General features: G+C 51.6%; 2 protein-coding genes across 2 annotated transcripts; one reads left to right on the top strand and one right to left on the bottom strand.

The window, feature by feature from the left end:
* Positions 1-4,067: 4,067 nt before the first annotated feature.
* On the bottom strand, positions 4,068-5,925 carry LOC128267563 (CWF19-like protein 2). Its single transcript, XM_053004429.1, has 2 exons — positions 4,280-5,925; positions 4,068-4,202 (listed from the first exon to the last, which is right to left on the bottom strand). The coding sequence occupies exons 1-2, from the start codon at positions 5,909-5,911 to the stop codon at positions 4,068-4,070; spliced, it is 1,767 nt and encodes a 588-aa protein (XP_052860389.1). The 5' UTR covers positions 5,912-5,925.
* Positions 5,926-7,098: 1,173 nt separating this feature from the next.
* On the top strand, positions 7,099-13,760 carry LOC128277946 (serine/threonine-protein kinase PAK mbt). The gene is made up of 5 exons (XM_053016557.1): positions 7,099-7,994; positions 10,728-11,631; positions 11,702-11,822; positions 11,891-12,162; positions 12,244-13,760. Exons 1-5 carry the CDS (start codon positions 7,099-7,101, stop codon positions 12,721-12,723), a joined length of 2,673 nt encoding a protein of 890 aa, XP_052872517.1. The 3' UTR covers positions 12,724-13,760.
* Positions 13,761-14,206: the final 446 nt, after the last annotated feature.

The raw sequence follows: 14,206 nt of genomic DNA, 5'->3' as shown, positions 1-14,206 counted from the left end.
ATCGAAAGAAGCGAAGCGTTTGTGATGTGTCAAATGAAACGAGGTGACTGACATTCGATTAACGTCAAAGCTAATATCCGGCGTGTGAACCAGGGTTTAGATAGGTATACGAAGTGAAAACATTTTAAATTGTGTGCCGTTGTTTAACTCCCATTTCAAATGATTGACAGTGTTTGATTTTATTTCTTTCCTATTGGAGAACACGCAGAGAAACACGTCTGTGTATAATCGTGGGGACAAGAAGAATTAATTTATTCTACACCTCACAGGTTACTTGGATATAGTTCGAATCACGGATTACTATTCCAACACTTCTCCTTAATCCGCGATTCCGATAACCTTTACAAATTTGTGCTCCTCAACGAAACACTACTTCACATCTCCTCACGGTGTTTTTCGAGTTTGATCCTTTTCCTCATAGGGCCCGTTTCGGTCCTTGCCATCGTAGCCCGTTTCGGTCCTTCTTGCCGCGCTTTTTCTTCTTCCTTTTGTTCAACTCTTTCAGTTCCTCAGTCACTTTTGACTCTTCCTCGGAGCGTTTCTTCATGTCCTGAATCATCACGTTCAGCTCAGTCAGCTTTTCGTAGCTCTTCCTGGCCTCCTCGTCCTCATCCGGCTGCTCCATGAGCGCCTGCTTCTCGGACTCGATCTGGCGCAGCTTCGAACTGATGGTCAGCTTCTGGCGCATTTCCTCCTCCAGCAGCCACTGCGATTCGCTCAGTTGGCTCTCTAGATTGCTGGCACTCTTGATGGCCACCGAAGCCTTCAATTGGGGATCTGCTAGCTGCTGCGTGACGTCCTCCGTTTCCTGCTGCAGCTTCGTGAGCTTGTCCTGCAGCTCCACGCGCGCCCATATGGCGTCTTCCTTCACCTTGTTGATCATCTCGAATGTTGCCTCCATGTCCTTCAGGTCACACTCGAAGTTCTTCTTTGCGGCCACTGCCGCCACCCGCTGTTTGCGCTCTTCGTCCAGCTCGGCTTCCAGATCGCGCAATGCCTTCAACAAATGCCCGCGCCACTTCTGTTCCGACTGTTTCTGACTAACGCTGACCGCGAAAGATCTTCCTTTCAGAGCGTTTAACTGATCGATGGATAACCTCTTCCTTGACGAACCATTATTCATCTCTTCCTTCGAGGAATTATCCATCGATTCCAACAAGCTTTCCGTTCGCTTCTTGCACTTGAAGCACGTCGACTTTTCCGAGTTATTCCTATTCTTCAGTCGCTCTTCCTGTTTCTTCAACAGTTCCTCCTTTTCGGATTGCTTCCGTTGGAGCATCTTGACCTTCAGCGTGGTGTGCTGCCGCTCGATCTCATAATCACTCAGCTCGGCGCGTCCACCTGAACAGTTTTTTTCTCCTGAACACAATAACTCGCGTCCTAGTTGACGGATCGCCTTCTCATCGCAATGTCCGCGCCGTCTCTGCCAGACGTGCTCGCGATCTACATTGTAATGATTTCCGATCATCATCACGACCTTTTTCCTTTTCTGTTTCAGTCGGTATAATCCGTTTTCTTCTATGCCTGTAGCCACCAAATTACCATCTCTTTCTCTAACTTCACATTTGCCTTTAGAAAATATTACAATTCTTCCTTTCTTGCAAATGGAACTTACTGATAATAGATTTGCGGCCAGGTCCGGTATTTTCAGCACTTTACTAACATCAATTATGCCATTGCTGGTATCCAATTCAACGGATCCTTTCGCAATTGCCTTCATATGACTCTTATTCGCCGTACCAACGTTACAATTCAATACCGTTTCATTATTGAATTTCTGATCTGTTCTTGCCATATGACACGTAGCACTTGAATCGAAATACCATTCGTTCGTCTTCACATCTCGTTTCGTGAAAGCTGTACACATAGTAATATGCTTGTATTCCTTTTGATCTGGACAATTTGCAGCAATATGACCTAGTTTTCTACAATTGTAACAAATTTTCTCATCAATTCGCTTCGTCCAAGCTGACGGTTTCCCTTTTCGCATAGCATGCTTAGTATACAATGCTCCTTGCACACATTCATCTGTGGCATTGGTTGATATTTTTACGTCTTGCAAAATCTTAGCTTTTACAGCGTCAGCCGTTAATGCTACTCCTGATGCCTCTAGACCCATTATCATAGGTTCATATTGCTCAGGCAATCTCATCAATAGAATTGCTGCCAACCAATAGTCATCCACGTTGAATCCTACCATGAACAATTTGTGTCTTGTGCTCATTATATCATCAACGTAAAGGGCCGTTTACACGTTGCGATATATCGCAGCAATCCCTTGTATGAAACCAATTGCCACGATATATCGCTACGTGTAGACAGGAAAAAAGGAACAAATTGCTTGTATACGACCAGATTGGCAGATCAAAAAAATTGAATGCGCCGAGCATCAATTTCGGTCCAATCTCCATACATGTGTGCGTGTGCTGACGGTGGATAGACATGTGTGCGTGTGTTGATGGCGGTTTGACATGTTGTTTTGAATGTTTTTAAAGCAAAAGTTTAACGTGAGAATAATGGCTTCGCTTTAAAAGCCATTCCCTTGACCACCGTGACCGATTAGTACTCTTGGTACGTTCTATTTTTTGCTTTGTAACCGAAACGCACAATCCAAAGGCAGACAAACACAGTGTTTCTTCCATGGCTGTTTCCATGACACCGAGATCTGCGATTGCAAATCGCAACGAATACATCGTGGCGTGTAGACGCTCCACCTTGGCTGCGATATATCGCTACGAATAATGGATACAAGGCATTGCTGCGATATATCGCAACGTGTAAACGGCCCTTAAGCTTCGACACTTGTACAATCCATTAGCCGTATCGATGTAAATTTCCTCAGCAGGCCTATCTTTCGAGTGAGTCCATTATCTTGAAATGCTGACTCTATTCTTCTCCATGCATGTCGGGCATCTTTTGCGTCCAGCACCAAACTATAAATATTAGTTTCTAAACTCAAACATATAGTTGTTAAAGTCCTTATTCTTTTACTTGTTTTGGAGCCGCATCTGAACCTTCGTCATTTTTAACTGCTTCCTAGCATCTTTCGCGCATCAAAACCATTTTGATTGCAAATTGCCAAGTTATGAAATTTTCTCTTCCCCGCAGTTTTTCAATTGCTGGCAGTCCACCCATATTGAGCGCCATCGAATTTCCTTCTCCTCCTGCACCGTTGCTATTTGACAGCATTTTCGTATTCACACAGTATTTCCGTCACACAGTCGGATGATTTCAATCTTCTAGAAATCTCAACGATTCTTCTCAACCTTCACGTTCTGGGCCCATAACCTATTGGAGAACACGCAGAGAAACACGTCTGTGTATAATCGTGGGGACAAGAAGAATGAATTTATTCTACCTCATAGGTTACTTTGTTAAGTTCGAATCATGGATTACTTACTTACTTACTTATCCGGCTACAACCGCCGAGTGGTCTTTCCCTGCTTTAAGGAGTTTTTCCACCGCTCGCGGTCGAGAGCCTTCGTCCACCAGGTATGAATACCGGCCGATATCGCGTCCCGGTCGACGCAATCTCTCCATCTCACACGGGGCCTACCACGCCACCTCTGTCCCTCTGGACGGCCTAAGAGGACTTTACGGGCTGGTTCGTCGTCCGCCATTCTCATGACATGACCAGCCCACCGGAGCCTGGCGAGACGCACACGCTGCACGACAGTGAGGTCGTCGTACATTGCGTACAGCTCGCTGTTGTAGCGGCTCTTCCATTGTCCCTCCTAACATACGGGGCCAAATATCAATCTGAGCATCTTCCTCTCGGACGCGGCTAAGAGGGTTTCGTCAGTTTTCGATAATGTCCATGTCTCAGATGCGTATGTGAGTACTGGGATTATGAAGGTTCTGTATAATCCCAGCTTCGACCGTCGCGACACGAGATGTGAGCGAAATAGTTTCCTCAGACTATAGAACCCCCTGGAACCTCAGACTATTGAACCTGTTGGCTGCTAACACCCTGGCGCGAATCTCCTCAGTTATGTCGTTATCGGTGTTAACCACGGATCAAATCACGGATCATCATCGAATCACGGATTACTATTCCAAAAATTCCTTTATTCTTTGATCAGCACACTGTCAAACTCTTGCCACCATCGCTTGAACTCTGCAACCTTCTGCGCCGGATTTATCTCCTTCCGGGGCTTTCGCCAGTCCCGTGTGTCCAGTCCAAGGATTCCTGCGATGGTTTCCTATCAGAAACGAAGAACAAAATATCGATCGATTAACAAATGACTCCGGTCAGCCGTTTCTGTGCGGGGAAGCTTACCGTCGCAAAGGTGACGGGAAACTCTTCTTGATCCTCGATGACGTGGGCAAAACCGTTTTCAAGATTAAAATTAACCCAAAAGTACGGTAGGCCCTTCGGTATCGTGCGCCGCACGTTGAGTCCGTCCACGTTGTGCAGCTTCTTGTTCATGGCCCACTCGGTTTCCGACTCGAGGATAGCTTTCTTGAAGTAGAATGGTGCCATTTCGTAGTTTTTCGCCGGAACACACTGAATGTACATGTGCGGGTTGCGGTTAAGGTAGCGGACCGTTTCGAAGAACACCACCTCCATCTGGTGCTTTCGGAACATTTGCACCAGCGCCTGGCACACGTCCACGATCTCCCGGTGGACGTCTTCGTCCACTTGCGTCAGACAAGGGTAGTGGCCAACGGGCACGATGAAGCAGTGTCTTGGCTGCAGTGCCCTCCAGCTCGGTATGCTGAGGAACACGTTTTTACCCATCGAGATTAGCTGCTCGTGCGCAAATCGGTCCGAGTTTAGGCACCGTGAGCAGTCTGTCTGCGCTTTGCTCATCTGGTTCATCTCCTGCACCGACCGTTCCTCGCTCGCCCCCGGATCAGCCGCCGACGCCTTTTGGTGGTCGAATATGTTTTCCAACCGCTTGCCGTCACCCATCTTGGCGGACACCTTAAAGAACTGTGCATCCATGTTGGCGTTCTCGTGCCGCTCCGAACGGAACTTATCCGCAAGGTCCGGTCCTGGTGGAAGGTTTTGTTGATATCGTTTCTGTTTTTTCGCGTTACTTCGCTGCGTTTCGCTGGCTGCCCTGCTGACGGTGTAAGTGATCGATTCTTGATCGTTCGATCGGCGCTTCTGGACCGCTGCTTCTTGTGGTTTCTTGGCTTGCACTTCAACACGGTAAGCTTTGGCGCTCTGCAACTTCTTCCGTAAGCTTTCCGCCAACTCCTCGTTACCCAACAGTTCCGCTTTGATCAGTTTAGCGCCCAAATCGTTCAACTGTTCGTCCGTAAGGGGTCGTTCGTCGGATGCCGCGCCTTGATTCTGCGAAGGAGAGGCCTCTTCCTTCACCTTTACGGTATGCTTCTCGTGCACCCGGTCATGCTGTTGTGGGGCGTCTTTCTTTTTCCACCCTCCGCTGGCCACGAATCCGGCACTCTGCTTCGGTTCGCTCTTCAGTGGCCGGCTGTCGTAATAGTCGTCACCGTCATCGTCATCGTGGGCTGGTTTCCGAAAACTGGGCAATCCACTCCCACCGTTCTTCCAGTGCGGGTTCAGCTCTCTGACGCTCGTCGAGGGATCGTACTGGGCGCTTGTGGCCGCTTTCTTCTCCTCCTTCTTCGGTTCCCTGCTGTAGGTTGGGATGAGCATGGAATTCATCCAATCATCCCGCTCCAGTTTTGCCGCTGGCTGCTGCTGCGGGGGTTTCGTTTCACCGGCCGTACTCGGTTGGCCTTTGGCCGGCAGTGCCTCCATCCACGCATCACTCTCGCTGCCGGTGCTCTCGGAGGACGAGTGTCGCCGCTTGTGGTGCTTGTGTTTCTTTTCTTTCTTGTGTTTCTTCTCCTTTTTGGACTTTTTGGATTTTTTCTCCTTCTTTTTGTGCTTTCGCTGTCGGCGTTCCGGTTCACTATCGGAGCTGGAAGATCCCATTGCGCGTCGTGAAATCCGCTCCGAAATCCGAAATCAAAACACTTTTTTGTTTACCAAGCGAGAAAAACAAACCTTGGCATTCTTTCTAATGGCCTGGTGAAAATTGTAACATTTGTCTCATCCACCGTGTGAACTTGGGTTTAGCATGGTACCGCGGCGAAAACCGTTGGGTTTGGATGAAAAGTAAAGTGAAGTAAAGTAAAGTAAATAAGTCTAAGCCTTTGCTTAGAGTTGGATTATTTTCAACGTATTATTATTTGCTTAAAACTCGAAATTGGTATTCCCTTGGCCCCGGGATTCGCTTCGAAGGCTCCGCACGCGTTTGTTTTCATCGGTCCCAACTGACTGTACACACACATTCCAGGTGGTGGTCCGGTTCCGTCCACCTGAGGGCGCCACCGGGCCCGCGGTTGGCCGCCACAGCAAAAACGATCGTCAGAGTGCGCGGAACACGAACCCCGTGTTGTTCGTAGGTTTTATTTAATTTAACCCGTCATCCTGCCCCGATTCGGTTTGAGTTTATCGCAAAACTGTGCCCGGAAGGTTCGCGGATCCGTTGCAGGCGGTGTCGGTGCGTAGATTCGTGCGTGAAATGGTTTAAACAGTGTGTAAATAAAAGCCCTCTCCCTCGGATATGCGTACCTGCGGAAGACCTCCTTTTTGGGGTAACGTTGTGTGGCGAAGCCCTGTGTGCCGCTCCGCGGGCTTGTGTGTGTGAGCGTGGTAATTCCGTTGCGAATGCCTGTTTCGTGGTGTGTTGACTTCGATCGTTTTCTTCGCTACGACGAAGACGGAGACACACACCCTAAGCGATCGGAGACCCCGCAGCTTGCAGAGCGCGGCGTGAAGCATCATCTCTCTCTGTTGACAACCCTCGGCGTGGCCACCAACCCCCGGGGTGGGTTGTATGCGTTAGCAAAAGACGGTGGCCGCATCTTCTTCGCGTTCGCCCCGCGTTTGTCACCGTGTTTTGTTGTGAGTTTTCAGTGACCACCCCGCGCGCCGTTAATGGCGATCGGCCGCGAGCTGCGACTTTTGCGTGTCCGCTAGGAGAGAAACTTCGCGTTCCGCCCAAAACCTTCAGCGTGGTGGCGTAAGAATTGCAAAGAAGCCCGAGTGAAAGTGCGCCGTCTCTCGCGCTGAGAATCCCGGTTGGTTCCGTTCGGCTCGGACTGAAGTTAGACAAAATGTTTTCGAAGAAAAAGAAAAAGCCGCAAATTTCGTGCCCGAGCAACTTCGAGCATCGCGTCCACACGGGCTTCGACAAGCGCGAGGGCCGCTACGTCGGGTTGCCACTGCAATGGGCGTCCATTGTGGGCAACAATCAGATTCTGAAATCATCGAACCGGCCGCTCCCGTTGGTGGACCCGTCGGAAATCACGCCGACCGAGATACTGGACCTCAAGACGATCGTGCGCCCTCACGGACAGGGTGGCCCCGTAGGCCCCGTTGGTGGTCCGGTGGCCGCCACCCCGGAGCCGGGCAAACTGATCCTGCCGAAAACCTCCAACGTAGCGCGCTCGAACTCGCTGCGAAGCTCCAGTCCGCCGCGCGTCCGACGGGGCGATTTGCGTGCCAACACCAATGTGCCACCTTCCGTGCCGGAAGAACCGCACCAACCCGGCAGCGGTCAGCAGTCTCCGTACCCGGGGATGATGATGATGAACAACAACAGTTTCGCGGCCAAGGGCGGTCCAGCGGCGGCCCCAGTCGGCCCGGGAACGTTCACGCCCGGCCACCAATCGATGATGGAGACCAACTTTAACAACAACTTCGATCCGCACCATCAACACGTGCACGTGCAGCAACACCTAGGGTCGCTTCCGCCCGGCGGTGGCCAGCATCCGCAAGCGCCACACATGCATCTACCGCTCATGCACCAACAACAGCAGCAGCACCATCATCCGCCGCTGCCACCGCATCACCAGATGGCAACCCCACACATGAACGGGGGTCTGATAGCGAACCCGGCCGCCGCCGCCGCCGTCAACCCGGCCGCGTCCACCAACGGAACTGGCTCGAACGGAAACCTCTCCAATCCGGTCAGCGTGCTGACGGAAACGTCCTCGCTCTATCACAACCGGTAAGTGCCGTGGGGTCATGGTGGGAATGGGCATGGGGTTCTGGTGGCCACGCATGTTTGAGTGGCATGTTTTCAAACAACCCACATAACAGGACTTCAAACCGTACCGTCCCCCCAGACGGTTCTTGTGGCGATCGAATAAACATTCCTTAATGAACGAAAACAAATCACCCTTCGATCGATGGCTGCCCAAAAAAAAAACGGATCGGGGACCCACCGCCCCGATAGTGCGTTTACACAATGTTTACAAGAATGCACCGTTTGTTTGCGTGGTTCGGCCCGTTTAGCGGGATGTTGTTTTTACTTTATCGTTTACTTCCCGCGCGCCACCCGAGAGCATCGAGATCCAGAACAGTTTCCTCTGAGTCTCTCGCTCTGTCACACAGTTCTTCTCTTTCTCGGGCTAGTTGTCCCGGTTTTTTCCCGCTATCCCGAGATGCAGCAGCGCGCAAGTTGTCTAGCTGCTGCATCCACGTTTGCCCCAGATCTGCGCAGTGTGATCGCGGAAATGGAACGCAAAGACACCCATCAGCCGCGGTCGGTTGTTGGGTGTGTGTGCAGCGTCTACAACCATGTGCAAACTAATGGCCGACACGCGTCCCTCCGTTGAGTCGAGATCGCGTTGCGTGATCGTGTCTTCTCATTTGCATCAAACCGGCAAGTTGTCCGTAATCTTTTGCTGTGTGTCACTTTTTAATGTTGCCAAATTCTTTAGCTTTAGTTGCTACCATCTAACAACTTGACGCTGGGCTCTCCCCGCTAGGAGAGAGAGATCGAGCTCGGGAAGAAGACACTTCCAACTCTGCCGCGCCCCGTAAAAGTGAGACGCGAGGGGCGCGGAGTGATCGTCGTGTGCTCGAAATGCAGCGAACCTTAAAAATCACCAAGACGAAGCGACACACCGGAAGCTCTTCAGCAAAAGAAAGCCCCGACGGGGCTCCGGTAACGCGGTCCAGGTGACAACTTAATTGCGCATCACGCGGGGCCACCTCGTGCAATCGATCGGCAGAAAAGCTGCCAATCGATTTTTGGATGTGTCTTGCTGCTCCGTGACGCGCTTCTTTCGTTTGAATGCGTTTGCATAACTCAATTAGGGCCGTCCAGGGTGTTCCGCGGACAGGTTTTTGGTTGGTGCGTAGTAATTTCACTTGCCGCTCTGGCCTTCGAATGTTTACCTTTAGAGCGGCATGTCGAGGGGGGGCCCAAAAACCGGCCACATTCTGTGACAACACACTGTGGTTTTCATGGCCGCTGACTCAGGCGCCCGTCGGCCGTACGTCGTGTTTAGATAGGCACCCATCAGGTGCCTCGCTGTGTGTGGACTCGCTTGGAGTTTTTGGTTAATGTCTTGGTGATAAGGAATCATTTAAGATAAAAAGTATGAAATGGGATGAATTAAAATAAATTACACGCCGGTCATTCCGTATTCCGGAGTCAATCTGCAGTAACGTAGAGGACCACGGTGTCGCTAATCTCCCCGACAACCTTTGGCAAATAGCGGCCACCACCGGCCGTGGAGGTTTTTTGCGTTGCTAACGTTTGCTGGTCACGTGTGGCGGCGAGTGGGGCGAGTAAAAATAGGCTTCCCACCGGTCACCGCCGTGTGGCCCGTTTTAAAACCCGTCGACGACCCGGTGGCTCTTGTTTTGCTTACCGAACACGTACGACGCGTTCCACTGGAGGGCCTGGGCCCCGGGGCCGGAGCTTTTGCGTTCGATTCGCTACGATCGTTGACCGAAAAAATACGTTCGAAAGCTGACCGGAATTTGAGCACACGCGGGACGTGAAAAAATGGCCATTTTTGAAGTTATGAAAACAACGACTCCGCGACTCGAAGGATCGAATCGTCAAATCTCCGGCACCAATCTTGTGTGTGGTGCATATATTGCATCGATGGTGCACATGCGGCTAACGGCAGAAAACATGGATCGTGACCATGCTGTTAAATACTCCGATGTCCGATAATTAAATGCTCAATAGCCGGGATTCGATTAGAAGTTCAATGGAGCTCGCGCACTTATTCGGCAATTTGGTTCGGCAACAGGGCTTTGTTTCTGTCCCCCGTCTAATGGTGGTTCTATTTCCGGTCGGCCTCTTGTTTACTTTGGTCGTCCGGCGGGCGGGTTTTAATTGGGAATGCACATCCGAGCAAAAACCCGTCCATCCGTAACACGAAACAACGCTGCGCTGCGTGTGCAATCAACTGAATCCTGCCTCCGCTCAACTGCTGCTCGGCTTCCCGTGGCCCCGCGCCCGTGTCATTCGTTCGTTTTCCCTTTTTCCCGGGCCGAGGGAAAATGCGTCGTTCGATTGATTCTCTCGGCTTGGATCGGGTTTTTGCCGGGCGGGGCGGGTAGACAATATAATCAATTCGGTCGGTCACGCGAACCCTGTTTGTTGGTGTGCCGTGTGTGTTGGTGTGTGGTAAAGCCAATAATGGGTCGCTGCCGCAGGGAAATTATGCTTCGACCCGCCACATTGAAGCACGGTTAACCGAACCGCCATCCCCACGGTGGTGGTGGTGGTAGAAATTTTGATTCACCCGTTGTTTTGAGCGCAGAAACGCGACATCGCGTCGTCGCCTGGAGACAGGCGGACGCCGTGTGACCGCCATCGAGGGCCGTCGAGGCCTAGCGAGGTGTGACGTGGTTCGTGGAGCAAACATTGGCTTCCCTTGGCTAATTTGTAATGAGAAGAAAAATGAATTATTAAAAAAAATCTTCTTTTTCACAGATCCCAGAAATCCTCCCCGACGGGATCGGACAGTATCCAGCGGTATAACAGTGCCCATCATGGCGGATACCCGGGACCGATGGCCAGTAACAGCAGTAGCTTCCACGGCCCAGGATCCAACCCGGATGCCGGTCTGCAGACGGCGGTGGGTCCTCCGCCGCCACTGCACAGTAAACCCGGATCGACCGCACCGAATAGTTTCCTCGCCCACCAGGGGCCACCAGGAGGACATCCCGGGAATAGCACTCCGGCTATGGATGGAACGCAGCAGCTCAACAATCACGGCCCACTCGGGCAGCTGGCCAACGATGCGGCCAATGGTAATCATGTGCCCGGTGCTGGTGGATTCCATCATCATCAGCAGCACCATCATCACCATCATCCGCACGGCGGCATGGTGGGCCCGGGTGGCCAAACGCTGGCAACTCCGCAACCGACAGGCGGTCCTCAAATGTCGCCGACCGGAATGCATAATGCAGCTTCCCATCAGCATCCGCAGCAGCAGCAGCAGCAGCCTCAGCAGATGCCGATGCAGATGCCGGGCGGCGGTCAGATGATGATGAACCATCAGCAGCAGCAGCACCATCACCACCACCAACACCACCACCACCAGCACAATCACAATCCGAACCCGCATCAGAAAATGCCATCACCGTCGTCCGGTTCCACGGGCCAGGGTGACCAGCAGCAGCAGCCGCAGCAGTCGCAGCACCAACAACAGCAAAATCACATTCTCAACAACAACAACGGGAGCGCCATCGGCAGTGCCAAGAGCAACTCGCGGGCGTCCAGCTCGAGCGGTGGCAATGTGTCGGTCGCACAAAGCACCACCTCCACCACGCAAAGCGGCCAATCGCAGCTGCAACCGCCGGTGAAGACGGAGCAAAGACTGACCCACGAACAGGTAAGCGTTCCGGCACCGCAGATACTGCGGATCGAATCACTGAGTCCTTTGCTCCCTCTCGTCTCCGCAGTTCCGAGCGGCGCTCCAGATGGTCGTATCGGCGGGCGATCCACGAGAGAATCTGGAAAATTACACAAAAATCGGCGAAGGATCCACCGGTACCGTGTGCATTGCGACCGATAAGTCAACCGGTAAGAACAGGGGGTTTCGAGGTTTGCGGCTCATGATTTAACACACCGCGGTGTTCGCCCTTCCACAGGTCGTCAGGTGGCGGTCAAACAGATGGACCTACGGAAGCAGCAGCGACGTGAGCTGCTGTTCAACGAGGTGGTCATCATGCGGGACTATCACCACCCGAACATCGTCGAGACGTACAGCAGCTTCCTGGTGAACGACGAGCTGTGGGTCGTGATGGAGTTCCTCGAGGGTGGTGCCCTAACGGACATCGTGACCCACTCGCGGATGGACGAGGAACAGATAGCGACGGTGTGCAAGCAGTGCCTGAAGGCACTGTCCTATCTCCACTCACAGGTAACGAACCCAGGCTAATCTGATTCCCCCGCATAGAGGACACTAAAATGGACCCTTCTTCCTTTCTTTTCGCACGCACAGGGTGTCATTCATCGTGATATCAAGTCCGACTCGATACTGCTCGCGTCGGACGGGCGCGTCAAGCTGTCCGACTTTGGCTTCTGTGCCCAGGTGTCGCAGGAGCTGCCGAAGCGCAAATCGCTCGTCGGCACCCCGTACTGGATGTCGCCGGAGGTGATCTCGCGGCTCCCGTACGGGCCCGAGGTGGACATCTGGTCGCTCGGCATCATGGTGATCGAGATGATCGACGGTGAACCGCCGTTCTTTAACGAGCCGCCGTTGCAGGCGATGCGCCGCATCCGGGACATGCCGCCGCCGAAGCTGAAAAACTCGCACAAAGTGTCGAGCCGGTTGCAGAACTTCCTCGACCGCATGCTGGTGCGCGATCCGGCGCAACGGGCCACCGCGGCCGAGCTGCTCGCCCATCCGTTCCTCCGGCAGGCGGGACCACCGTCGCTGCTCGTGCCGCTGATGCGCGGTGCACGCCACAGCAACTGTTGAGTCGCGCGTTCCCCAAATCTTTTAGGCCATCTTTAGCGAAACAAACACCCTTTGCGGCGGGTGTAAAGGTGTTTCAAACGTTTCGTTTTGAAGTGTTTCAAAATTTGTTGCATTTATTCATCGAAGTCGGTACTCTTTGTTGTATAGCGAGAAGCTCTGTTTAGGATTTAGGATGTGACACCGGACGACGGTGTATGTACTCAACTACGGTGTACTAATTTCAGTGTAAGAGTTAACATTGGCGAGCATCCGAGTCGGTCCGGTGCGGTCCTAGGGGGATGCTCGCCCACAGTATTGCAAATGACGCAGTTCCGCAGGAACAGATAGTATTCCGTTAAAATTCCAGCACATTCCAGTAGCGTTTAGACGGGTTCCGAGTATTTTTGCGGGTAGAGTTTCATAGCCATTCACCGTGTTAGCTCATCTCGGATTCAGGGGACCCTAGTTTGGTGTATTTACTGCCCAAGATTAAGAGTTGATTTTATGAGAGCGAGTGAAAGTGTCCCATTAGATGTTTGTTATCAACGCGCCTTGTTGTAGCTATTTTAACCCCGTAGACTTAACTGACCGTTCTGTACAGTGCCGTCAGAACTGCTGAACGGTCCTAGGGTAACACGACTTTAGCTATTTAAAACAGACATTGTATTTACGCAAGAGAGAAGCTTACTTACCCGGTTCGCGGGCGGTTTTTGAAAGAAGGAACGAAGTGTATTAAGATTAGAACACAACAGAACACGAATCTGAAGCCCCACACCGCTTGGCGTGACGCGCAGGACAATCAGGGCGATGAAACAGAATCTCCTCCCGGGGTTACACACAGTACATTCCAAAACAGCACCAGGTCAATTGCAGGAACTAAGTTCCGTCCAAGCCGTGTCGAATGCCGGCAGCAGCGTTTCTCATCGTTGTGTGCGTAACAATACCAAGTATTAGGGAAAGGACACGATCACCCTCCCGTTGTATCGTCCCCCGGTACTGAACACGGTGAAACGAATGTTTAGTTGCTAAATAACATGTACGATTTTTTTAATAAAAAAAGATTTTAAACTCGAATCGGTAAGATTCTTCTTACTGTCCGCTACCGAAGTCAGCACACGCGCTGTTGGGTTAAATTGATAAATGAAGCGCTCACTTCACGTTGAATTTTATTTTCTATCTGTTTGACTCTATTTACAGGTTACAATCACTTGTTAAAGATAGCTAGATGTTGCTGAAGTTAATCGTAGTAAAATGCATACCGCAGCCAGCCCGCATCGGTCCAGGAGCGGGGATGGTTAAACTGTAACAACACATCAGACACATGGTTTGTTGCTCTGCTGCTGCGTACGTCGTGGCGAATTAGTTCCGCTTGTTTTACTTCTTAAACACATCAACAAACCTCTCTTTCTCTGTTCCGTTTTTCATCGTTTCAGTCCCTGCTCCGTGCATGTGATTATTGATGCTATTAAAGTTACTGCCGTTGCGACCACCGTTGCGACATGGT

This window comes from Anopheles cruzii, chromosome 2 (genome assembly GCF_943734635.1).
Source record: "Anopheles cruzii chromosome 2, idAnoCruzAS_RS32_06, whole genome shotgun sequence".
Taxonomy (NCBI): Eukaryota; Metazoa; Arthropoda; class Insecta; order Diptera; family Culicidae; genus Anopheles; species Anopheles cruzii.
Note: the sequence above shows the minus strand (reverse complement) of the source record. Positions and strands in the feature narration are given on the sequence as shown.

Coding starts and splice junctions, on each gene's coding strand:
- LOC128267563 (XM_053004429.1), bottom strand. CDS start 5,911: ATGGGATCTTCCAGCTCCGATAGTGAACCGGAACGCCGACAGCGAAAG. Junction 4,203..4,279: donor TTCCCGTCACCTTTGCGACG/GTAAGCTTCCCC, acceptor CGTTTCTGATAG/GAAACCATCGCAGGAATCCT.
- LOC128277946 (XM_053016557.1), top strand. CDS start 7,099: ATGTTTTCGAAGAAAAAGAAAAAGCCGCAAATTTCGTGCCCGAGCAAC. Junction 7,995..10,727: donor TCCTCGCTCTATCACAACCG/GTAAGTGCCGTG, acceptor TCTTTTTCACAG/ATCCCAGAAATCCTCCCCGA. Junction 12,163..12,243: donor TGTCCTATCTCCACTCACAG/GTAACGAACCCA, acceptor TCGCACGCACAG/GGTGTCATTCATCGTGATAT.